Source organism: Cnephaeus nilssonii, assembly GCF_951640355.1.
Source record: "Cnephaeus nilssonii genome assembly, chromosome: 5".
Lineage (NCBI taxonomy): Eukaryota > Metazoa > Chordata > Mammalia > Chiroptera > Vespertilionidae > Cnephaeus > Cnephaeus nilssonii.
This window is the reverse complement of record NC_137076.1, coordinates 80,872,313-80,894,626: the sequence shown is the minus strand read 5'-3', so window position 1 is coordinate 80,894,626 and position 22,314 is coordinate 80,872,313. Positions and strand designations below refer to the sequence as shown.

The 22,314-nt window shown below is 47.1% G+C and overlaps 3 protein-coding genes across 6 annotated transcripts; 1 reads left to right on the top strand and 2 right to left on the bottom strand.

Moving 5' to 3' along the window:
• Positions 1-129: 129 nt before the first annotated feature.
• On the bottom strand, positions 130-12,131 carry IK (IK cytokine). The gene is made up of 20 exons (XM_079772137.1): positions 11,976-12,131; positions 11,343-11,409; positions 9,457-9,549; positions 8,756-8,815; positions 7,286-7,453; positions 7,014-7,128; positions 6,269-6,339; positions 6,125-6,171; positions 5,119-5,282; positions 3,998-4,106; positions 3,618-3,657; positions 3,237-3,456; positions 2,972-2,990; positions 2,422-2,500; positions 2,064-2,144; positions 1,747-1,804; positions 916-1,004; positions 602-710; positions 399-433; positions 130-311 (listed from the first exon to the last, which is right to left on the bottom strand). The coding sequence occupies exons 1-20, from the start codon at positions 11,989-11,991 to the stop codon at positions 284-286; spliced, it is 1,668 nt and encodes a 555-aa protein (XP_079628263.1). The 5' UTR covers positions 11,992-12,131; the 3' UTR covers positions 130-283.
• A 72-nt stretch (positions 12,132-12,203) lies between these two features.
• On the top strand, positions 12,204-15,586 carry NDUFA2 (NADH:ubiquinone oxidoreductase subunit A2). Its single transcript, XM_079772142.1, has 3 exons — positions 12,204-12,382; positions 12,510-12,616; positions 15,388-15,586. The coding sequence occupies exons 1-3, from the start codon at positions 12,282-12,284 to the stop codon at positions 15,477-15,479; spliced, it is 300 nt and encodes a 99-aa protein (XP_079628268.1). The 5' UTR covers positions 12,204-12,281; the 3' UTR covers positions 15,480-15,586.
• Positions 15,587-15,697: 111 nt separating this feature from the next.
• On the bottom strand, positions 15,698-21,978 carry TMCO6 (transmembrane and coiled-coil domains 6). 4 transcript variants are annotated; one of them, XM_079772138.1, is made up of 12 exons: positions 21,806-21,939; positions 21,572-21,684; positions 18,956-19,071; positions 18,681-18,864; positions 18,333-18,437; positions 18,086-18,171; positions 17,743-17,859; positions 17,391-17,502; positions 17,092-17,278; positions 16,857-16,951; positions 16,323-16,490; positions 15,698-16,072 (listed from the first exon to the last, which is right to left on the bottom strand). In XM_079772138.1, the coding sequence occupies exons 1-12, from the start codon at positions 21,888-21,890 to the stop codon at positions 15,959-15,961; spliced, it is 1,482 nt and encodes a 493-aa protein (XP_079628264.1). In that variant the 5' UTR covers positions 21,891-21,939; the 3' UTR covers positions 15,698-15,958. The 4 variants fall into 4 exon arrangements, with proteins under 4 accessions (XP_079628264.1, XP_079628265.1, XP_079628267.1 ...); XM_079772139.1 differs by having other exon boundaries at positions 17,092-17,155; XM_079772141.1 differs by lacking the exons at positions 18,681-18,864; positions 21,806-21,939 and adding an exon at positions 21,950-21,978.
• Between the last annotated feature and the right edge of the window lie 336 nt (positions 21,979-22,314).

Genomic DNA, 22,314 nt, shown 5'->3' with positions numbered 1-22,314 from the left:
ATATCTAGAACCATAGCTCAGGAAAGGATTGAGCTGAGTTTCTGCATGTGATTTTATACAATCAGTAAAATCAATACCCCTCTTGGTGCCTCAGGGGCCCTGGAGTGGAGTGCACAATGTAGAAAAGACTGCAGGTTAACCAATTTTAATGGAACCAAGTGATTATACAATATTTTATATACATTCAGAAACAAACAAACACCTTGCAACTTTTTTGGGAATTGTAGAAAGCAAGCAGTGGGAAGCATGTCCTTGTAAAGACTCTTGGAGTTAGAACTGGAGATTAGTATTTTGGTCTTTTCACTTCAACCCTGCAGTAACAGAATAAATGAGTCAGTGTATGATCAAATAAAGGAAGCAATTCCCCAGTCCCATAGAGAATGAATAAGGCTGCTCACCCATCAGCTTCCATCTTCTTCCTCTTCTCAATGATCTGCAAGAAGTTATAATCGATAGTTACACTGCCAGTTTAAGTCCAACTGAGGTTCAAGGCTGAACTTTCTACGTCCATGGCTCTCCAACCCCTGGCCTATTCCTGGATTGATGGACCAGTGTCTACTCCCAGCTGAAGCCCTCCCACCAGAGAGGCAGTTCCACTTACTGCACTAATCTTTTTCCACTGGCGATCCAGCTCTGCTTTGTCATTGGTTTCTTTGAAGCGCCTGGTTTTCCGCCCTTCAGACATTTTGATGCCATACTGGAATGCAGCCCTGAGGGGCGAAAAAAGGGCAATTGAGGGGAGACGACAGAGACATTAGTTTGCATAGCAGTAGCAAGGTGTTCCCAGAGGGCCCGGTGAGCAGAAAAGCTATTTGAAAATGTCTCAGCCAGACTACACCCTCTAACCAGGTGTGAGCTAGCCCACCCATCGCCATCCCTCTTCTCACATCCTGGCCGTATTTAGTACCAACTCACTTGGGCAAAGCTTCCTTGTTGTTCATATACTCGCTGTATTCTTCCTGGGTGTCAAAGTCCCAGCGGCCTAAGGGGCCCTTCTTGTTACCCTGTTGCAGGACAGAATGGCAGACGGAGAAGGAAGAGATGTCAGTGGAAATGGAATTTTAGTCCCTGATTTCATCATTTATAAATTCTACACTAATAAATAAATGCTTGCTATGTACTTACCATGTGCCAGGCACTTTTCTGAATACTAAATACCTATCTTATTTAATTCTCTCAAAAACTCTATTAAGAGAAAATATATTTCTATTTTCCTGATGATGAAATTGAGGCATAAGCAGTAAAATAAAATGACATAGCCACAAAACTAATAAATGGCAGAGTCAGGGTTAAGCAAGGTTCCAAGATGGAATTAAACAACGGTCTTAACCATTGTAGTACAGGGAGAACAAGGAAAAAGTAGATGACATTTCTTTATCATTAATGGGGTGTTTGCTGGGTTTTTAGAGTTGGAAGAAAATTCCAATACTGGCTGGCTAGAATAAAATCAGTTATTTTCAAAAGACTGCAATTTCTTTAGCCCTTTCTTCTTATGCACTAAAGACCTGCTTTCTGCCTAGAATAGAAATCAAAGCCTGGCACTTTGTAGGAAATAAAAACTATATTTTTGGCTCTATCTCATTTTATTTTTGTACTAACACTTTGAAATAGTTAAGCTGTCCATGACCCCACAATGCTGCTGCTCCTATGACTGTAGCTGAGAAGTGAGGACCAGTTAATGAGACACATATTTTGGGAATGGGGAAAAGGATATGTACTAAAGAGTAACTGCTTCAAACTCCATACCTGGTCCATTTTGCTGTAATCAACCTCCTCGTCACTGTCTACAGCCATGTCATCCATCCTAAAGAGAAGCAACAGTTGAACAGATGGAGCCGACCCAGACTCCAATGCTTCATCTGCACACCTACCCAAGTAAGAGACTATATGCCTAGGAATGACCACCCCCCTAGACCTTCCACTCAGAGCCTAACAGAATAGTTCATCCAAGTAGGAAGTACCCCTGGATCCCAGCAAATCAAATTTCTACCTCACCCAACCCCTCCACCCCAACTTGTTCTCTAATCATCCCAGCCTCCCTTCTTTAACAGAGTAACACGTACGTGGCTGGGTAGCACTCAGCGTAACTGTTGGACATGCCAAAGAAATCTCCCAGCTGCTTCTTGTCCTCGGGCTTCTTCAGCATATGCTATGTTAAAGAAAATAATTCTGCCTGTAGCAGAAAAGCTTCAACCAGGAAGGGCCAAGGACTAGAAGCCTCAACATGAAAACTCTAAGGAGATAACTGAGAACTTGAAATGGGTTCTCTGAGAAAGGGGAAAGTCACAATGAGTTCATCCTGGTCAAAATTCAACACAAAAGGGAAGGAATGGGGTTGTGAGAAAGCAGGGAAGCAGGTAGAGTTGGAATGAAAAGAGAACAATTCTCTGAAACCCAGAAACATATTGAAATAAAAGATATGATTCAGTGCCTTCCCAGCCAGCAGAACCAGCAAACTTTTCATTGATTGATTTGATCAACTCCTTGGCAGATCCAGGTCCTGGGAGAAAAGAGAATTCTATTAAGACATTGAAACAAGGAATTTACAACCTCTTCCCTACAACACACTTCCAACCTGCAGCTTTCATAAAAACATTTTTAAGCAATAGAATCCTTTTTGCTATCAAAATGTTAATCAAATCCCAACTAATAATGAACTACTATGGTTGAGTTGGGGTAGTGTGCTCAGAATATTGCCCATTCAACCTGCCTTACATCATATCAAGACTCCACAGCTGAAGAATTTATATCTAATAGAGCAAATATGCCCTGTCATTGCCCAGGAAGATGGAGGGAAGTCCAGACTTATCTTCTGTCTACTCCAAAGAGCAAGACATTAATCTTATGAGAACCCAGAACCAGGAAGTCCCCCAATCCCACCCGTGCCAGCTATGAGCTCTAGGTCCCACTCTTAGCCCAGGGGAAAGCAGGACTGCTGGAGCTAATGCAAGATGCCTTGGACACAACTTACCTTTGTCAACGTCCATGGGCTGGAAAGAAAACAGAAATTGAGGTCAGTATCACTATGAAGGATTCCTACTCATCCTCTACCCCCAAGTTTAAATCAATTCCCTATCCTCCGTTGTCCCCATTTCCAGGATGGTTCCTATCCTGGATTAGTTGACCCAGTTGCTTCTATGAAGCCATGAGGTGGCTATATAACAGAGAGGTCCTGTACCGGCTGGGCAGGCAGAGATAGGCAGCACTATCACCTGGTACTAGGGGCCACATCTCACCTCATCATCCACTTTTGGCTTCTCAAAGTAGCTGTGCCTCTTCTTCTCTTCCTCTCTCTCTCGGTCCCGTTCTCTCTCCCGATCTCGTTCTCGCTCCCGCTCTCTGTCCCGGTCTCTGTCTCTATCCCGATCACGCTCCCGTTCCCGATATCTTTCCCTCTCCTTGTCCCGAGGTGTCTTGGTTGTGGAGGGCACATAATCCCCAATGTCTTCGAATATACTAGGAAAACAGAGATTAGCTGTCAAAATCACACACAATTAATTCCACTTCCCCTGGCCATTTCTCTAGATTCTCACAACAAGGCCTCCCCAAAATGCTGAAGACAAGAAGCACACAGCCCCCTCCCTCCCTCAGATCAGATGATGGGCTAGAATACATACTTCATGTCAGCCTCAGGGGGTTTCTTCTCCTCCAGTTTCCCTAAAATGTGAAGAATGAGACAGACTCATTAATTCCCACTCAGCCTCACCATGCTCTCCAATTCTCAATGCCCTTTTAAACACCTGTTTAGAAGGCGGGACAACGAACGCTACCCATACTCTCCCTTTTCATGCCTCAAAGTTAACCACTGCCTCCTGAGTGGGTCAAACAGACAGAAACTGGATGTAAGCATCTACTTGCTGATGTTCCACTGCTCTCAGTTTCCTCTGTTCCCCAGGAGCCTCCCAATGTTCTGGAGACAGAGGCTCCAGGAGACCTTGGTTCCATCCTCAAATGCCCCCCCACGGGTAAGGTTTCTCTTCCTACCCCTTCAGGTTACCTTTATCCTTCTTCTTGAGCTTCTTGTTGCGAGTACCCTGCCTCAAGTAGGAAAGAATCTGGGTGAGCTTGCTGATGACAATGTCATTTGTAGTAAGCGTGGTTTGAGCCTGAAAACCCCAAGAAGCAAGAATGTTATTCCACTAAGCAGGAATCTCTTCACTTTTTCATTCACTCACTAAACAAATTAAAGGATGAGAGAGAATTAGCCAGGTAAAGACTAGGAAAGGAGGTGTTCTGAAAGGACATTCCAAAGAGATGAAACAACATGCACAAAGGCCTGGGTCAAAAGTGAATCTAGCACATTCAAGAAATCCAAGATGACTGGAAAACAAACAACAGGGAAGCAAGGTGAAAAAGGCTGGAAAGACCAAAAGATGCAAAGGCTCATAGGCCACAATAAAAATTTTGCTCTTTATTCTAACAGTGAGAAGCCAATGGAAGCTTCTAATTTTTGTGGTGAAACAAAAATTTCTGTTTTGATGATTCCTGTGCCCATGTGTAAAACAGGGATGGAGAGACTGAGGTGGTGGAAGGTGATGGCTACAAAGTACAGGGTTTCTTTTGGGGGTGATAAAAATGTTTTAAAATTGAGATAATAGTAGCACAATTCTATGTATATACTAAAAGCAAAATGGGCAAATTGTATGGCATATGAATTTCATCTCAGTAATAATTAAAAATAAATAAAATATTAGAAGGAAACCAGAGTGGAAGTGAAACCAATTAGGAGCCTTTTTTAAAAATTCTCACCCGAGGATATGTCTATTAATTTTAGAGAGAGGAAGAGGGGGAGAGAGAAACATTGATCAGTTTCCTCCAAGGAACTGACCAGGAACTGAACCCACAACCTTTTGGTGTGTGGGACAACGCTCCAATCAACTGAGCACCGGGCAAGGGCAGGAGTCACTTTTAACAGTTCCAGCAAGAGATGATGGCTTAGACTAGAATGTTATTGGTGAAGATGGAGAAAAGTGAATGGATTCAATTGAAATTTAGGAGATGAAAAGTGAACAGGACTTGGTGATGGGTTAAATGTGGTCAATGAGGTTGAGGCAGAATTAAAGCTAATTTCCAGGTTTGAGACTCATGTGCAAGGCTTTCAGGATTTGGGTTACTCACCTCCATGGTGGGGCAATCAGCTTTGCTGCGGATAAGAGTGGTAGGGATGTCTGTGTCAGCATACTCATCATCCAGGTCTACCACATAGGCCATGCGACCCGGCAGGAACAGCTCATTCCGCTCATAGGCCTTGCTTTTGAAGAGCATGCGGTATACATTGCGGCCTATGGAAAGAGGAAGAGCAGCAAATAGCCAATGAGAACCTTCTATAATAGCAGTTTCCGTTTATTGAGTGCTCACTCTGTGCCTGTCATCATGCCAAGTGCTATGCATGCTTTGCTTTGCTTTATTCAATTTTCACAACAGCCCTGTGAGATGGACAGTATTATCACCTTTTAACTGATGCGAATACTAAGGCTGAGAGTTAAGTGATTTACCTAAAGTCAGATAGCTACCAAGTGGTAAAGCAAAGAATGAGACCCAAGCAGTTTAACTCCAAAGCCTGAGCTCCTATCCACTTTCCTCCATTGCCTTCTCAAGGGCACTATGTGCCTATCATTGTATTAGGCCCTGTGAAGAATAAGAATGAGGTTTAAAGTGATACTGATGAGGAATGAAAAACCAGCTCTTAGTAGGCACGTTGCCTATATTACTTCTCTTCATCCCAATAATCCCATGAGATGAACATTAACCCATTTTGCCAATGGACAAACAGACACTGAGAAATGAACACAGATGCTGAAAATCACATGCCTAGTGTGGTTTCATCATCAGGATTCAAACCCAGTTCTCTCAGATTGCAAATTCTGAATTTTTATCACCAATAATGCTACCTCCCTTAAAGTATAAGCCCTAATCTGAAAGAGCTTCCAACCTAACTAAGGAGGCATTAATAACATATGAAATACCTAAGTCATGTCTGAATTCTATTAGAGTATTTTATTGGAACTAGCTGGTAAAGAGGAACATAAGCTGAGGGGAAGGGGAAGCATATCCTCCCAAAGCATTAAATGCCCTACCATTCATCTAGAACGCAGAGCCACTAGTGTAGAAATTCTGTACTCACCCAAACGTGTTTTAAATTCAATTTTATTTTCAGGATCCTCATCTTTCCTGAAAAGAGGGAAAAAAACATTTTTTTTTGCCAAATGTGTTCATACTTTATATCCCACCTATCTAAACCTTCAAGTTCTCCCTGATGTTTACATACTTGGTTTCCTTCTGGGGCTTTTCCATTAGTTCTTCCTCCTCTTTCTCTTTGCTGGCAATCTCAGCTCGTACCTAAGAGGAAAGCAAGTAGCGTTTAGACATGTAATAATTTTACACATATTTGCACTATATCACACTGTCCCAGGAACTAAGAACTCAATACTAAACAAGACAATATAATCCTTGCCCTAATGGAGCTTATAGCAGGAGGGACAGACAAGTTTTTTAAAATATATTTTTATTGATTTCAGAGAGGAAGGGAGAGGGAGAGAGAGAAACATCAATGATGGGAAAGAATCATTGATTGGCTGCCTCCTGTACGCCCCCTACTGTTGATTGAGCCCTCAATCTAGGCATGTGCCCTTGACGGGAATCGAACCTGACCCTTCAGTCCGCAAGCCAATGCTCTATCCACCGAGCCAAACCGGCTAGGGCGAGACAGACAAATTAAACAATTAAACAACAAAGTGTGAAAACTCCAATAAGTGAAACAGAAGAGGTATGCAAGGGTGCAGGAAGTGGGAGGTAAAGAGTGGAGGGACTTAACCATATCTGGGTGACCAAAGAAGGTTTCCCAAGAAAAGAAAATTGAAGCGGAGACTTGAAGAATAAATAGCAATTAGTCCTGTTAGTTCAGAATCTAGAGAGTCTGAACTAACAGTAGTCTCCCCTCTCACCTTGGAAGGCCCATACAAGAGCATTCACCATTCTAGTATCACCCTCCACTCACTCACACCAAGACTCACCTTTTGAAGCAGAGCAAAATCCAAGCCTTTCACCAAATGGGTATGTTCCATGTCACCACCCAAGAATTTGGACTCCTGGATCAACTGTCTTCTCTTTTCTGCAGCTGATTTGTCCCTATATAATGAAAGAGGCCACATTAGAACAGTCCTTTCTGGGTGGCAAATGCCTTTTGAAATGGCTTGATGTGGGCTCAAGAGCAGGGAAAGTGTGAGGAAGAATGTATGACTCTGGGATGCTGAGGAAACCATGCCCTGGCCCCCATGGTACTCACGCCTCAGCAGTGGGGCCCACAGCCCTGTAGTTAGCTGTGGTGCTGATCAGCTCAGTTTCCTCATAGTCTTTATTCACGCCATCTCGCCGTTCCTTGGCTCGGTCCCGGTACTTCTCTGCTAGTTCTCTCTCCCTCTCAATTTCTTGTTGACGAAGCTTGGCATAATAACTATGACCAGAGAAAGGCAAATGTGTAAAGCTTACCAGCTGCTATCCCAACATCAATAGTACTGTTCCTGTTTCCCTATACCTTTAATCCAACTCTCTATAGTGAAAGCTCATTTATGGTGATAAAACTGCTGGTCACCTCTTGATAGTCCTCAAAATCACAACTACAGCACCTTCCATCTGCCACTTCAGGACACTCCATCTGTCACTTTAGAATTCTTTAATGCCACCCAACTCTATATTACTGAATCTCTATAGGACAACCATGAAGTCATCCCAATTATTATCTCCTTCCAAATTTCAACAGAAAATAAATCATTCCTTGCTGGTCCTCCCCCAGAAGAAAGGAAAGCAAAGTATAGGTCCAGAAAGTTTAGTATCGTGTAAATAATGATGATGATGATGATGATGATGATGATGATGGCAGCCAAGATCTATTGGGTGGTTACTATACGCCAGGCACTGGTACTAAGTGTTCACATGTATTATCACAGTTGATCCTCTTGACAACCTGATAAAAGTTTTTATCACTAGTTCTATTCTACCCATGATAATATTGAGGATTAGAAAGGTTAAACAAAATGCTAAGGTTATTCTGCTAGAAACTGATAAAGAGGAGATTAAAATACCACAGGCTGCCGAAACCGGTTTGGCTCAGTGGATAGAGCGTCGGCCTGCGGACTCAAGGGTCCCATGTTCGATTCCGGTCAAGGGCATGTACCTTGGTTGCGGGCACATCCCCAGTGGGGTGTGTGCAAGAGGCAGCTGATCGATGTTTCTAACTCTCTATCCCTCTCTCTTCCTCTCTGTGAAAAATCAATAAAATATATATATTAAAAAAAAAAAAAAAACCACAGGCTGACTCCAAAACCCTAAACCACCACTCCACATATTACTCCTCTCCACCATGAAAGCAGTCTTATGAAAAGGAAAACCTCAGTCTCCAGTCTTTTAAGAGTGGGAGGGAGGGAGAGAGGGGGAGAAAGAGAGAAAGAGAGAAAGAGAGAGAAACATCCACGTGACACTGTTCAAATTAAAACCCAAGACTACCCTGGCCAGTGTCGCTCAATGGACAGAGTGTCAGGCCTCAAACTGAATGGTTGTGTGTTTGATTCCCAGTCAAGGGCATATACCTGGGTTGCAAGTTCAATCCCTGGCCCCAGCTGGAGCACTCTTGGGAGGCAACCAATTGATGTCTCTCTCTCTCCCTTCCACTCTCTAAAAATCAATGGGGAAAAATATCCTCGTGAAAATTTACCAAAAACAAACAAAAAAACCCCATACTCCTCCATCCTTCCTTCACCTTTTCTTTTTTCTTCGTCGTGCAGCTGGGTCTTCATCCTCATTGTACTCCCTTGGCATCCTAGAAGAGAAAGAAACTCACTGATAGCAAAATATTGCCATAGCCCCAGAAACCCTAGTGACCTTGAGGTGCTGAAGAAAGGTCTAGAACAGTAGTCGCCAACCTTTCGGATCTAAGAGACCACCAGTGGTCTGCAGACTACTGGTTGGCAACCGCTGCTCCAAAGTTTTCCTTAAACCAGCAGCCGCCAACCTTTCGGACCTCATGGACCACCTGGTTGGCGACCGCTGGTCTAGAACACTGGCCAAAGCAAGAGTTTCAATCAAGCAGAGATCCATGTTAATATCTGTAGGTGAGTGGTTCTCACTTTAGAGAGGATCGCAACCACTTAAAGGACTATTAAAATCATGTACCCCAAAATATTTGCCCCCAAATCTGAGTTCATGGGGCTAGAATGGGCTCAGAAACCTGCCTATTTAAGCACCAGCAGCAACTCTAGTACTAGTGGTTCATGGAACATACTCTGAGAAGTGCATCCCAGAGCATCCCAGGCTCCCTGGAGCTTCAATCTTCAGAAAGAAAGAATCAGAACCACAGGCTTTGTTAAAAAAGAACTAGCCTTCCAGTTCCTAAGACATCTAGACCAGTAGCTTTTCTGTAGGAAGGAGATGGGAGACAGGTTGGATCACCCCAGAACTTACTCATGGTGACGTGACTTCGAGGGTGGTGCAGAGGTAGGTGCAGCCCTTGGGGTCATGAGAAGTTTCCTGAAGTCTTCATTAGTGAGTTTTGATCTAGAAGGCAAAGATTTTAAACATTAGTACCCAATAAGATTTGGAAAAGAAATATGCAAAAAACATGGCTAATTTTAGTGGAAATTAAGAAAATACAACTTAAAACAAAAACATGCCATCTGGTGAGGTAGCTCAATTGATTAGAGCATCATCCCAATATGCCAAGGATGCGGGTTCAATGCCCGGTCATACAAGAATCAACCAATGAATGCATAAATAAGTAGAACAGATCACTGTCTCTCAAATCACTAAACAATAAAAAAGAAAAAACATGCCACGCCCTGTTCAGTTTTGCTTAGAGCATCGGTTCAAGCACCAAAGGGTCTCAGGTTTGATTCCCAATCAAGGGCATGTACCTGGGTTGCAGGTTCAATCCTCAGCCCCATTGGGGCATGTTTGGGAGGCTACCAATCTATGTGTCTTTCTCACATGGATTTTATTTTTCTCTCTCTCTCCCTTCCTTCCACTCTATCTAAAAAAGTCAATGGAAAGCCCAGCCGGCATTGCTCAGTGGTTAAGTGTCAACCTATGAGACCCAGGAGGTCACAGTTCAATTTCCAGTCAGGGCACATGCCTGGGTTATGGGCTGAATCTCCAGTATGGGGCCTGCAGGAGGCAGCTGATCAATGATTCTCTCTCATCACTGATGTTTCTCTCTCACTCCCCTCTCTCCCTTCCTCTCTGAAATCAATAAAAATGTATTTTTTTTAATCAATGGAAAAAATCCTCAGAAGAGAACAAAAAAACAAACATGCCACTTCTAATGCATCAGAGTGCTAATATTTGTAAAATTATTATCTTATTTCCCCAAAGATTTGATTTCTAATCTTAGACTTAATCTCTTCTGACTTTGTTTTAAATATATTTTTATTGATTTCAGAGAGGAAGGGAAAGAGGGGAGATAGAAACATCAATGATGAGAGAGACCACTGATCCTCGCCCACTGGACTGGGGCTCCGAGATTAATTGCTGTGCAGAGGGAGGCCCATCTGCTGCAGCGCTGCCAGCCAGGTAGCCTGGGCTTCCCTCTTTGGGGCGATGGATCACAGGGCTCTGCAATCGCGGAGCCCCCTCTTTAACCCCCGATCAATCGCCCCGCCGGCTGGTGGCCTGGGTCTCCCTCTGCAGGGTGATCGATCGTGGAGCCCCCCCACTTATCACCCCACAGAGGGTGGCCTGGGCCTCCCTCTGCAGGGCAATCATGGGACGATGGCAGGGGCCCCCTGACCAACTGCAACGCACCTGCCTTTCCTGGCCTGGCACCAGTGCATGTCATAGCATGTTCGTCTGGACGGTTGTTCTGCTGTTCGGTAGTTCGGTTGATTTGCATATTACATTTTTATTATTATAGATTTAAGTGTGTACATCCTATGACCAAACAATTCCGTTCATCTATATATGGCCAATTACTGACACCTATATATATAAAAGCTTAAGCAACCGTCTGACAGCTATGACACGCAATGACCACCAGGGGGGCAGATGCTCAACACACAGGTAGGGAAACAGGGAAGAGACTGATGAATCTCAGAGGGAAAGGGAGAGGGGGAGGGCAGGAAGAGATTAACCAAAGAGCTTATATGCATACTAGAGGTCTGATGCAGGGATTCCAGCACCGGTGGGGTCCCTCGGCCTGGCCTGCGGGGATCCCGTTAAAGGGGCAAGTGGTACAATTTTTTTACTATCCTTGCAGACAAGACACTTAGAATTCTTTGACCATCACCACCACCACCTCCACATCCACCCTACTCATTGTCCAGCTTATTCCCATGGTCCTAGGTCACAACACTCACTGGTGGAAGGAGTGAGGATCATCCACATCGTGGCCATCTGGGGCCAAAGGGTTGGAGAACGGCTCACCTAAGAAAAAGAATTAGCATAAATTTAATCCATCTCTTTTTGTGTCAGGTCCTGTGCAAAAGTTGGGGATTTAATAGTGAACAATACAGATTTGCTTTCCTGTCAAATTGCTCACAATCTAGTGAGGAAGAAAAGGCAAGAACAACGACAGTAACAATCCAATGCAGTAAGTAACGAAGTGGAAAAAATACAAAGGGTTGTAGGAGCCCAGAGGAGGGGGCCCCTACACCAGCGCTGGAGGATCAGCAAAGACTTCCTCGGGATAACATCTAAGATACCCCGTGAGAGACAAATTGGCTCAACCCAAATGAAGTGATACCGGGCTGGGGAGAAGGGGAGTAAAGTTCACAGATCAGCTCTATCTGCCGTCACTTGGAGCAAAGACGAGACTTAGAGACAGTCTGGGGCTGCCCAGCCTCACTCGGGGTCCAACGGCTTCGCCCGGCTCCAGGCGTCACTCCGGCCCTTCTCGACCCACCCAAACACACCCCCGGTTTAAAGCCAAAATCACGCGCCAAGTGTCCCGAGTTCCTCAGAGAAGAAAGGGCAGATAACCCGAAACTTACTGTCCCGCTCCGGCATGTCGTCGGCGGTCTCGACGCCACGAAGCGCTCAGTCTCCAACAACAACAGAGTAGCGACAGCCTTCTGCCCGGAACCACCTCCGGAAACAACCCACAGTGCCTTGCGCTCCACACTCTCGCCCGGAAGCTGGAGGACACCCTAGCGCCCTACAAAGCTTTTGTAGCGGTAGCTAAACGTGGCCCCGCCCCCTTACGTCAGCCCAGCTATCGCGGGACTGGAGGGGCCGCGATTGGTCGGTCTGGAGAGCTTGGCCGGGAGGCCTGTGCCGGGTCTTGGGTTCCGGCGGAGATGGCGGCGGCGGCGGCGAGTCGAGGCGTCCGGGCCAACCTGGGTCTACGGGAGATTCGCATCCACTTGTGCCAGCGCTCGCCTGGCAGCCAGGGCGTCAGGTGAGGCGCAGCGTGGTGGGCGGGCGGGCTTCGGGGCGCCGGGGTCACGACCTCGACCTCGACCTCCCGGGCGTTTGGGAAGGCCCGCGCCCACACCGTACGCGCGGCGCTCTCTCGGGCCCCGCAGGGACTTCATCGAGAAGCGCTACGTGGAGCTGAAGAAGGCGAACCCCGACCTGCCCATCCTAATCCGCGAGTGCTCCGAGGTGCGGCCCAAGCTCTGGGCCCGCTACGGTGAGTGCGGGACGCTGGGGGTCTGGGACCCACGTGGGGAAACAAGGGTTCGAGAAGAGAAACCGCCGCCCACGGTCTAACAAAAACTTGTGGAGAGATCGGAACTGAGACTTTGGCCTTGCTTTTGACCTTGTTGCCAATAAGGAAATTTACGTTTGTACGATTATAGGATGCTTCGTGTCCTGGGTAACAGCCGCGAGGAGGCGGGCCCCGTCCTACTTAGGGAACAGGAGCCGTACATTTTTGTGATCCTGAAGAGGTTTCAGACAGGGCCAGAGGGGTGCTGATCAGTTCTGGTCAATGTAGGTCGTTCCAAATTACGTGTGGGCAGTGCCAGGAGTGATCTTCATTATATGAGAGGGTTATGTAGCTGGATATAACAGGGTTGCGCCTTTACATATATGTTCCTAGAATGCACTTCTGCCAGACATCCATGGCTGGCTCCTTATTCAGGTGGTTATGTTCAGTTCTGAGTTTATATATCTCTTCAAAAAGGCATTCCCAGACCAGTTATGTAACATGGCCCCTACCTCCTTTTTTATCATGTTACTGTTACTGGCCAGAGGAGGAGACCCTCAGTTCTTGTCTTGAGGGAAAGATTTCAGTCAAGAGACAAAATGTAGTCCTGGTTGGTGTTATGATTAGATCATCAGCCTGCACACTGAAAGGTCGAAGGTTTGATACCCAGTCAAGGACATGTACCTGTTGCAGCTTCATGCCCACCCCAGTGTGTGTGTGTGTGTGTGTGTGTGTGAGGGGGTGGGGGGTGAGTTCGGCTGGCCACTAATGGTTGTGTCTCTCACATCGATGTTTTTCTCTCTTCCCCCTCCCTCCCTCCCTTCCACTTTCTAAAAACCAATGGCAAAAATATCCTCAGCTGAGAATTAATAACAAAAAAGAGACAAAATGTAGAAAAGCAAACAAGAATTTACTGACTTCAGCAAAAACATGCATAGGACAGTGAAACAAGGACCATTGCTCCCCTGGCTGCAAGTCTCATGGGGTCCCTTAGAGGGTAGGGGACACGTGCCATTGGGGGAAGGAGAGGGCTAAGGGAATGGCACAGGTGTGCTCCCTGGAGGGAGACCACCCTGGGACCTTCCTTTTCAGGCATTTTATTTTATTTTTTTAATTCTCTCCCAAGGATATTTTTTTCCGTTGATTTTTAGAGAGAGTGGAAGGGAGGGAGAAGGGAGAGAAACATCCATGTAAGAGAGACACATCGACTGGTTGCCTCCCCCACACGCCTGACCAGGGTGGGGGATCAGACCTGCAACCAAGGTATGTGCCCTTGACCAGGAATCAAACCCATGACCTTTCAGTCAGTGGAACTCCAGTCTAACCACTTAGCAACTGGCCAAGGCCCTTTTCAGGCATTTTATTTTATAATATATATGTATTTTTAAATATATTTTTATTGATTTCAGAGAGGAAGGAAGAGGGAGAGAGAAACATCAATGATGAGAGAGAATCATTGATCGACGGTCTCCTGCACACCCCATATTGGGGATTGAGCCTACAGCCCCGGCATGTGCCCTCACGGGGAATTGAACCATGACCTCCTGGTTCATAGATTGAGGCTCAATCACTGAGCCACATCTGCTGGGCTTTCAGGCATTTCAAAGGCTGGGCGTTTAGGGCAGGTCTTATAGGGGATCAATAGAATGTTCATTAACTTTATGATCTACCAAAATGAGATTTATTCTCTTGTCTGTCTGTATGGTTGGCAAATGGCAATTAGATTTCTGTTATCTGTCTCCTTATACTATTAAGCATCCTTGGTTTAGGGAAAATAGGATTTACTAGGTGGCTGCAAACTACTGTTTTACTATTTGTCTTCCCCTATTCCGTAAGTCCTAGAGTTTTCTTAGCTTCTTACTAATCTGTAACAATTACCTATTTCAATTTGCTACAATCTGAAAATTACTTTCATGTTGCCTAACACTTAGTAGGCATGCAATCAGTATTTATACATACTGAATAGTGGTATTTTAATCATTTTTTTAAAATATATTTTTTGATTGATTTGAGAGAGAGGAAGGGAGAGGCAGAGAGGGATAGAAACATCAGTGATGAGAGAGAATCATTGACTGGCTGTCTCCTGCACACCCACATTGGGGATCAAGCCCAAAACCAGGGCATGTGTCCTGACAATAGAATGGAACTGTAACCTCCTGGTTCATGGGTCCATGCTCATCCACTGAGCCACACCAGCCTGGCTAATCTTGGTTTTCAACACCTTGCCCTAGATAGGTCTGGAGAAAGAGGGAAGTCACACCTAAGGCAGATTGGTTCGAACAGTGGGCATGTGTAGTAATGCCAAGCACTAAAAACTGAAGGAGGAAAAAGGTTCTCCTTCCAAAAACCAGTAGACTAGAAGAGATGGACTCAAATAGCTATAGTGCATTATACTAGATGGTCTGTGGGAACCACAGAATGGGTACCCTGCCAAGATTAGGTCCATGCAATGCACTGCTCACATGGTTAATAAATGCCTGCTGTGCCCCTTAACATTTCCTTGAAACACCTTCCTTACCATTGTGTCCACCCACAATCAGCCAAAATTCTAGTTGGACCTACGCTTCCTAGATGTGTTTGAGGCCCAGGGGGGAAATTCTAGGCCTACCAAATCCACCTTGGTCATCTTTTTACTACCCTTCCTATCGTAACAACACCTTAAGTTGCTGACAAAGACCTGTTGTTATGCTCTGCTAGCCCCCACAGTGCAGAGTAGATAGTCACCTCCCCTTCTCTCCTCCCTTTCTCTCCAGCATTTGGCCAAGAGAAGAATGTCTCCTTGAACAACTTCAGTGCTGATCAGGTAACCAGAGCCCTAGAGAATGTGCTAAGTGGCAAAGCCTGAAGCCTTCGCTGAGGATTGAGAGCAACAGCCCCACAGCCTGGGCTCTGCTGGGCTGAGTACAATGTGGAAAAATATGTTCTGTTGTTTATAAAGCTTGTGCTGTAAGACGCCGTCTCAGGATGTTCTTTACCTCTTCCACCCTCTACCCCGTATTATGCAACCACTGAGGCAAAGCAGTTTAATGTAAAAATAAGACTTTATTCTGCCCCATCAAAAGCTACCAGCTGCTAAAGTAAAACAAAACAAAAAAGAGAGATTCCAGGGCCCCAGAGTAAGTAGACCACACCCACTTGCCTCTAATCCTGTATGGACAGTGCTGAGTGAAAGGGAGGGCTGGAGTCTAAAGGTCTTGGTTTAGGCTTAGATGTGGAATCAGAGAACATGAGGCCTCATTAACCCTCCCACCACCATAAGAGGCTCCATGGGGTACAGAAGCTGGGGTGTGGGGGTGTGGAGTAAAGTGACACTGAGAAGCCAGGTCATCTATGAAGAGCTGTCTGCTGGAGAGCATGCACTCGGTCCTGGAGCTGTGCTTCCTCCTCGTGCCTTTTAAGGGCCTGCAGCCCTGATTGCTGCAGGAAGGCCTGGGCAGCCTAAAGGCAGGGAAGAAAAGGATTCGGCACCTGGGTCTCTGTGCCCTAACACTCAGTTCCCAGAGCATTATGGGTTAGCCCACCTCTTCTTGGGAAAGGGTACATTCCCAGCAAGAGGATGTAGGCTCTGACCTGGACACATAGACTAGCCAGGTCCAGAGAAGTGGCTATAGTTAGTACTGGAAGGGAAGTGGCCATGGTGAGACTAGAAGCTTCAGATCAAGGATTGAGAACAGGACCAGAAACCAACCTCTGGCCGGTAGAGGAACAGCAGTTGCAGCAGCTCCAAACTCTGGCCTACTACTTCAGTGTCAGAGAAGGCCAATGTGTCCAGCAAGGAGGAGAGCAGGGGCCCTGGCCACAGATGCCAGCAATACGCAGGACCCTTCTCTGCAACGTTGCACAGAACTGTGAGCACCTGTAGAGAGAGAGATGTAGTATATACACAGTCCCCACAAAGGATGAAAGCCAATGACAGCAAAAAATCTATAGAGTGCTGACCACATGCCCAAGGCACTGTGCCAAGCAATTTTATAAGCAAGTTCTGTAATCTCCACAACTGCCCTCAGGTAGTAATTATAAATCAGGAAACAAGCTTAAGATGGTTGATTTCCCCAAGAACAGTATCTAGTAAACCAATTTAGGGATTCATACCTAGATGGCTGTAGCCCTCAGGCCATCCATACTATACCACTTGCCAGCTCTCAGATAAGGGCACTTCTGAGCTTGTACTGTTTATACTTCAGCCACTAGACCTTGGGCTCAGATGACTCCCAATACCTACCAATACGCTCACCACATTAGATACTGGCAACAACTGCAAGAGAGGCTTGATCAGATCCAGGGAGAGCAAGGAGGTACAGATGCTAGGGCTGTTTGCTGGAAGGAAAAATGTCAGGGTGAAGTCCCCCTAACTGCAGCCTGAAAGTGCCCCCTCAATCCTACCCACCTCAGTCCAAAACCCAAGGAAATTTTCCCAGTATCTAAAGGTCCAGCCTATGCAAGATTATGGCTCTTACCAGTGAGGTTATTAAGAAGCCAAAGGCCCTCAGGAAGCAGGCTGGGGTGTTTCTGGAGGAGGAACTGCAGAAGGATAAATATGGATACCACGACACGCTCATCTCTGAGCTGCACTTGCCCTCCCCCAGCTTCCACCGCTTCCTCTGTTAGCAAGTTGCTTAGACACCGAAGCACAGGGCACACCAGCTGCAAAGACAAGTTGGGGGTCAGGTATAAGGAGGAGGGGACTCCCTGCACACTGGAAGAGGAACAGTAGGAAGAAAGGTTGTGCAGATCTTGACCTGTCCTCTTCACCTACCAACTCCAGTCCTGCATCTTCAGAACTCTGGACAGTCCCAGCCAAGTGCAAGAGTAGCAGCCCCAGAGTGGAGACAGCCCCATGGGTGATGAGCAGGGCATTATTGACCTGGCTGGGCAATAAGAAGCAAGTAGTTACTAAGCCATTTCTACCTTTAAGCTTGCAAACAGCCCAGGTCTGTGGGTTTCCTGGATTACAAGAAGAGAAAACCAGGAAAGGAAGACCTTTCATGGAATTATTGAGAGGGGGCATTTTCACCACAATAATTCCAGAAACCGAAGTTCAAACACCTGAGTGGCAAGAAGGGAACCCATGAAAGGTCTGTGGTACTTTCCCAACTGGCCGGTGTCACCTGCAGATGATGTAGTGAAGGCACCAGGCAAACTCCACGGCGACCCCAGGGTTCAGCTTTGGTCCAGGTTGCAATAGTCGCAGCATATGCTGGGGAATCGGGGAGGCCAGGACGGAACTGCAGGCAGAAACAGCTCTGATTAGAAACCACAGAAGGCAAGATGCCTGTCACTCTTCCCAAACCCTAAGAGCAGGTGGGAAAGTGTCCAAACCCAAAGCCCTTCCCAGCCAGCCACACGGGGTTAAATGTACAACAGCGTTGGAACCAGACTTGATCAGGTCTTGGGGGCTACACTACCAAATGGGTCACTCCTGACGGCACATCTGGAGACAGTACTACTTACGGGATGATCTTCTTTGGCGCTTCCTTAGCCTGCAGGAGCTGGGACAAGGCATATCCAAGGGCTTCAAGCACAGTCAGATGGGGGGACTAGAAGGAGACAGGGTAGGGATCTGGCTCTGGAAGCTAGGCCGGAAGATTTCCAACCCCTTAGCATATGGCAGTGGCTGGAACTGCCTAAACAAAGCAGCTGGGGCATGTGGGAAGAAGTAAGGGGAGGGCTGTTCAGGAAAGTCAGGGTGGACACTCACCTGGATGCAGGAAGCCAAGGCTGGAACAATGCCCTGTGGCAGGAGCTGCCTTCTCCCAGCTTCACTCTCCACAATCAGGTTACCCAGTGTATACAGACAGAGCTCCTGAGAACAGAACAAAAGCACTGGGCTTGGCCCATGTCAAGCCAGGGTGGAGGTGGGGATGGGGAAGATGGAGCAGTCCTGTTCTTGAGGCTCTGGGTACAGGAGGATAGATGATGGGTGTGTACATGGCTGTGGGCATCAGTGGAAACAGGTTTTCTTCTCCCCACCTGCCAGCTCAAACTGGACCCAAAGACACAATTTTTAAACTCAAACCAAAAACAAGGCAGAAGTGACAGGGCTTACTATAAGGTCTGAGCTGTGACCGGCGAGGTAGGTGAGAAGGTAGGACGTGGCTGGCAGGCAGGCCTCAGCCACCTCGGACTGCTCAGAATGAGAGAGCTCATGAAGGCACCGAGCCGCCTCAAGCTGCAACAGGGCCTGGTTGCTGGTCAGGAGCCCAACCAGGGTCCGCATGCTGCCCTCCAACCTACATGAGTGAGTACCAGAGCACTGCTCAGCCTGCGGCCCCTCCCCTCCACACTCCTATCCATCCCTTAGAACCCCAGCCACCCACTGACCTGATGAAGGTCTGCTGTGTCTCTGGGTGCTGCAAGCCCCGACGAAGGCTGACCAGAGCTCCTTCTCTCTCCTTTTCCTCTGTCCCCCGCTGGGCTAACCACAGGAACTGCTGGATCTAGAGCCCAGGGCAGGGAAAGATGGCAACACACAGTTGCCAGAAAGCAAATCAAGACCTGCTCTGCCTACTTCACCTGTGAGCCTTCCACTATTTCACCATCCCTAGAACTTGTCATTCACACTAATAAGTGCCAACAGTGCAGTAGAGTGGAAAGAAGAGGGAATCAGCCCAGCCACTTATTCTATAAAGGACCTAAACATCAGTTTCTCACCTGAAAAAAAATAGGAGTAACTTCTATCTTGTTTTCTTACAGGGTTATTTCAAGGATAATATTTAAATCCCTGGCATAACCTATGCTTCATCATTCTCCCCATGCAGCCTGTACCCTAACACCTAGCATAACACGACTTTTTAGTGCTGCCAAGATTTTGCACTATCAACCCAGCCGGTGTAGCTCAGTGGTTGAGCGTTGACCTATGAACCAGGAGGTCACGGTTCAATTCCTGGTCAGGGCACATGCCTGAGTTGCGAGCTCGATCCCGAATTGCATGAGTGCAGAAGGCAGCCGATCAATGATTCTCTCTCATCATTGATGTTTCTTTCTGTCTCTCCCTCGCCCTTCTCTAAAATCAATAAAAATATATTTACTAGTAAAAAGAAAAGATTTTGCACAATCTATTTCTTCTGCCTGGCATACCCTCCCCGGGTCTTCCACTTCCTTCAGATTTCTGCTCCTGTCACTGCCTTTGGGGAATTAGCCTTTTCTGGCTTTCTGTGGCAGACTTAGGGGTTTCTATTGTGCCTCATGTCTCTTTCATGGACTGTGAACACTTCAAAGAAAGGGACTCTTTTCCTCTTGTGTACCTCAGGACCCAGCACAGTTCTTGGCATAAAGTAAGTACACAATGAATAAATGGTATAACCCAGGTGTAAGTGCTTTGTAAACTATATATGTAGGGGGGTTGATGACAAATATGTGATACCTTAATCAATAAAGTAATTTAAAAAAAAAAACAACTATATATGTAAACATAGATAATACAGCCCTGCCAGCGTGACTCAGTGGTTGAGTGTTGACCTATGAACCAGGAGGTCACGTTCAATTCCCGGTAGGGGCATATGCCTAGGTTGTGAGCCCATTGGTGATTCTCTCTCATCATTGATATTTTCATCTCTCTCTCTCTCTCTCTCTCTCTCTCTCTCTCTCTCGCCCTCTCCCTTCCTCTCTGAACCAATAAAAATATATTTAAAAACAAACAAACAAAACGATAATACAAACAGGGGATGCCCAATGCTTGTTGAATGAATAAATGAACTAAAACCAATTCTTTCATTCACTTAATAAATACTGAGCATCTCCTAAATGCCAAATATTGTGCAGGCATCTGAGTTTTCAATGATGACAAAGATAAGAGTCTAGGTTCCTGTGGACTTAAAAATTAGTTGGAGCCCTAGCCGGTTTGGCTCAGTGGATAGAGCTTCGGCGTGCGGACTGAAGGGTCCCAGGTTCGATTCTGGTCAAGGGCATGTACCTTGGTTGCGGGCACATCCCCAGTAGGGGGTGTGCAGGAGGCAGCTGATCGATGTTTCTCTCTCACCGATGTTTCTAACTCTAACCCTCTCCCTTCCTCTCTGTAAAAAAAAAAATCAATAAAATATATTTTTAAAAAAATTAGTTGGAGAAATGATAATAAACAAACAAATTAGACAGGATGATTAATATTCTGTAAACAGGTTGTTAACACAAAATACCAAAAGGGACCCACTTGAGATGCAGCAAAGGCAAAGGCCTTGAGACAGGAAAGAGCCTGGTATATTGTTCCAAAACTGAAAAGGGGGCAGTTTGGCTGAGATTAATAAGTTGATAAGGCTGGGGTTGGTAGAGGTTAGACTAGGCTGAACTTTATGGGTCACAGAAAGCAGTTTGGTCTCTATTTTTAAAAAAGGCATCTGACTGATGTATGAAGAATGAACTTGAGGGCGGCAAGCATAGATGCAGATGACCCGTTCGGAAGCTACAGTAAGTATCCACTGGAGGGTGGTGGAGAGCTGCGATGGGGAGGCATGTAAAACCTTCAGAGTTCTTGCCCTAAGGGGTTTGGCTCAGTGGATAGAGCCTCTGCCCAAGGAATGAAGGGTCCCTGTTCCATTCCGAGGGCACGTATTTGGCCTTGGACGATCCCTGGCCCAGGACAGGGTGCATACACGAGGCAACCAATCGATGTGTCTCTCTAGTGATGTGACACATCGATGTTTCTCTCTCTTTCCCTCTCCCTCCCACTCTCTCTAAAACAAACAAACAAAATCAATGGAAAAATATCCTCGGGTGAGGATTTAAAAAACACACCAAACTTCAGAGTTCTTTACGAGGTAAAAACCGGCTAGGCCTTGAAGTACTGATGTGGGGATGAGGTGGAGGCTGACACCCCAGTTTCTGGCTTGGCCCACTGGAGGTTTTGAAGGGATCGCATTCAGGTTTGGGGACCACCTCGAGTACTCGAGGAAGGAATTTGGCGCCAGCTTGCAGGGACCTCACCGCGCACCCTGACCCCCTCACCTCGGCTTCCCCGAGGATCGAGGCCACACATCCCCCTTCGGCTTCCTCTGGGGTGTCGTCTCTCAGCAGCCTCTTGCTGACCAGCTGCTGCTCCCTCCGTGCCCGCCGCAGTGCTGGGGACAAAGGAGTCGGCTGTGGGCAACGGAGGGGCACCCAGGACCCGGAACCCCATCTCCCACCCAGGGGCCTCCCACCGCCATACCCCACCCTCCCGTGTTCCCTCCCCGCCCGCACCTGCCTCCCGCTCCCGCCGGCGGCGCCGCAGCTCCTCCACCCCGCATCCCACCGGCCTGAGAAGGCCTTGCCGTGGGCTCAGCATGGTGTGGAGCTGGAGGAAGTTCCCGCTGGACGGCAGGCTGGGAACCAGTCCCCACGCACAGGAGAGGGCTGGGACGGCGCAGCCGCGGCGCTGGGCGGAAGGAGAGGGGAAGCGGGAGGAGCTCCGCGCGAAGGAAAGGCGGGGCCGAGGGGAGGAGCGGCCAGCGGCTGGGGCGGGGCGAAGGGATGGGCGGGGTCAGGGGAGGGGAAGCGGGGCGAAGGGGGGAGCGGAGTGGGGCGGGGCGGGGCGAAGGCAGAGGGTGGGATCTGGGCTGAGAGCCCAGTGAAAGCAGCACAGCCTTGTTTTCTCCCCAATTCTAGGAAAAAAAGAAAAGCCCCAGCCGGTTTGACCAGTGGATAGCGCATCGCCCGCGGACTGAAGGGTCCCAGGTTCAATTCCCGCCTAGGGCACATGCCCAGGTTGC

What these genes read in the sequence shown, in the direction of transcription:
- IK (XM_079772137.1), bottom strand. An exon ending in ATTTTGCTCTGCTTCAAAAG is followed by an intron (nt 6,340 to 7,013) that starts GTGAGTCTTGGT and finishes CTTTCCTCTTAG; the next exon opens with GTACGAGCTGAGATTGCCAG. An exon ending in AGTGGAAAAAGATTAGTGCA is followed by an intron (nt 434 to 601) that starts GTAAGTGGAACT and finishes AACTTCTTGCAG; the next exon opens with ATCATTGAGAAGAGGAAGAA.
- NDUFA2 (XM_079772142.1), top strand. Translation starts at nt 12,282, where the DNA reads ATGGCGGCGGCGGCGGCGAGTCGAGGCGTCCGGGCCAACCTGGGTCTA. An exon ending in CCTGGCAGCCAGGGCGTCAG is followed by an intron (nt 12,383 to 12,509) that starts GTGAGGCGCAGC and finishes CGGGCCCCGCAG; the next exon opens with GGACTTCATCGAGAAGCGCT. An exon ending in CAAGCTCTGGGCCCGCTACG is followed by an intron (nt 12,617 to 15,387) that starts GTGAGTGCGGGA and finishes CTTTCTCTCCAG; the next exon opens with CATTTGGCCAAGAGAAGAAT.
- TMCO6 (XM_079772138.1), bottom strand. Translation starts at nt 21,890, where the DNA reads ATGCTGAGCCCACGGCAAGGCCTTCTCAGGCCGGTGGGATGCGGGGTG. An exon ending in CTAATGTGGTGAGCGTATTG is followed by an intron (nt 16,491 to 16,856) that starts GTAGGTATTGGG and finishes CTCTCTCTACAG; the next exon opens with GTGCTCACAGTTCTGTGCAA. An exon ending in TGTTCCTCTACCGGCCAGAG is followed by an intron (nt 16,073 to 16,322) that starts GTTGGTTTCTGG and finishes CCCTGCCTTTAG; the next exon opens with GCTGCCCAGGCCTTCCTGCA.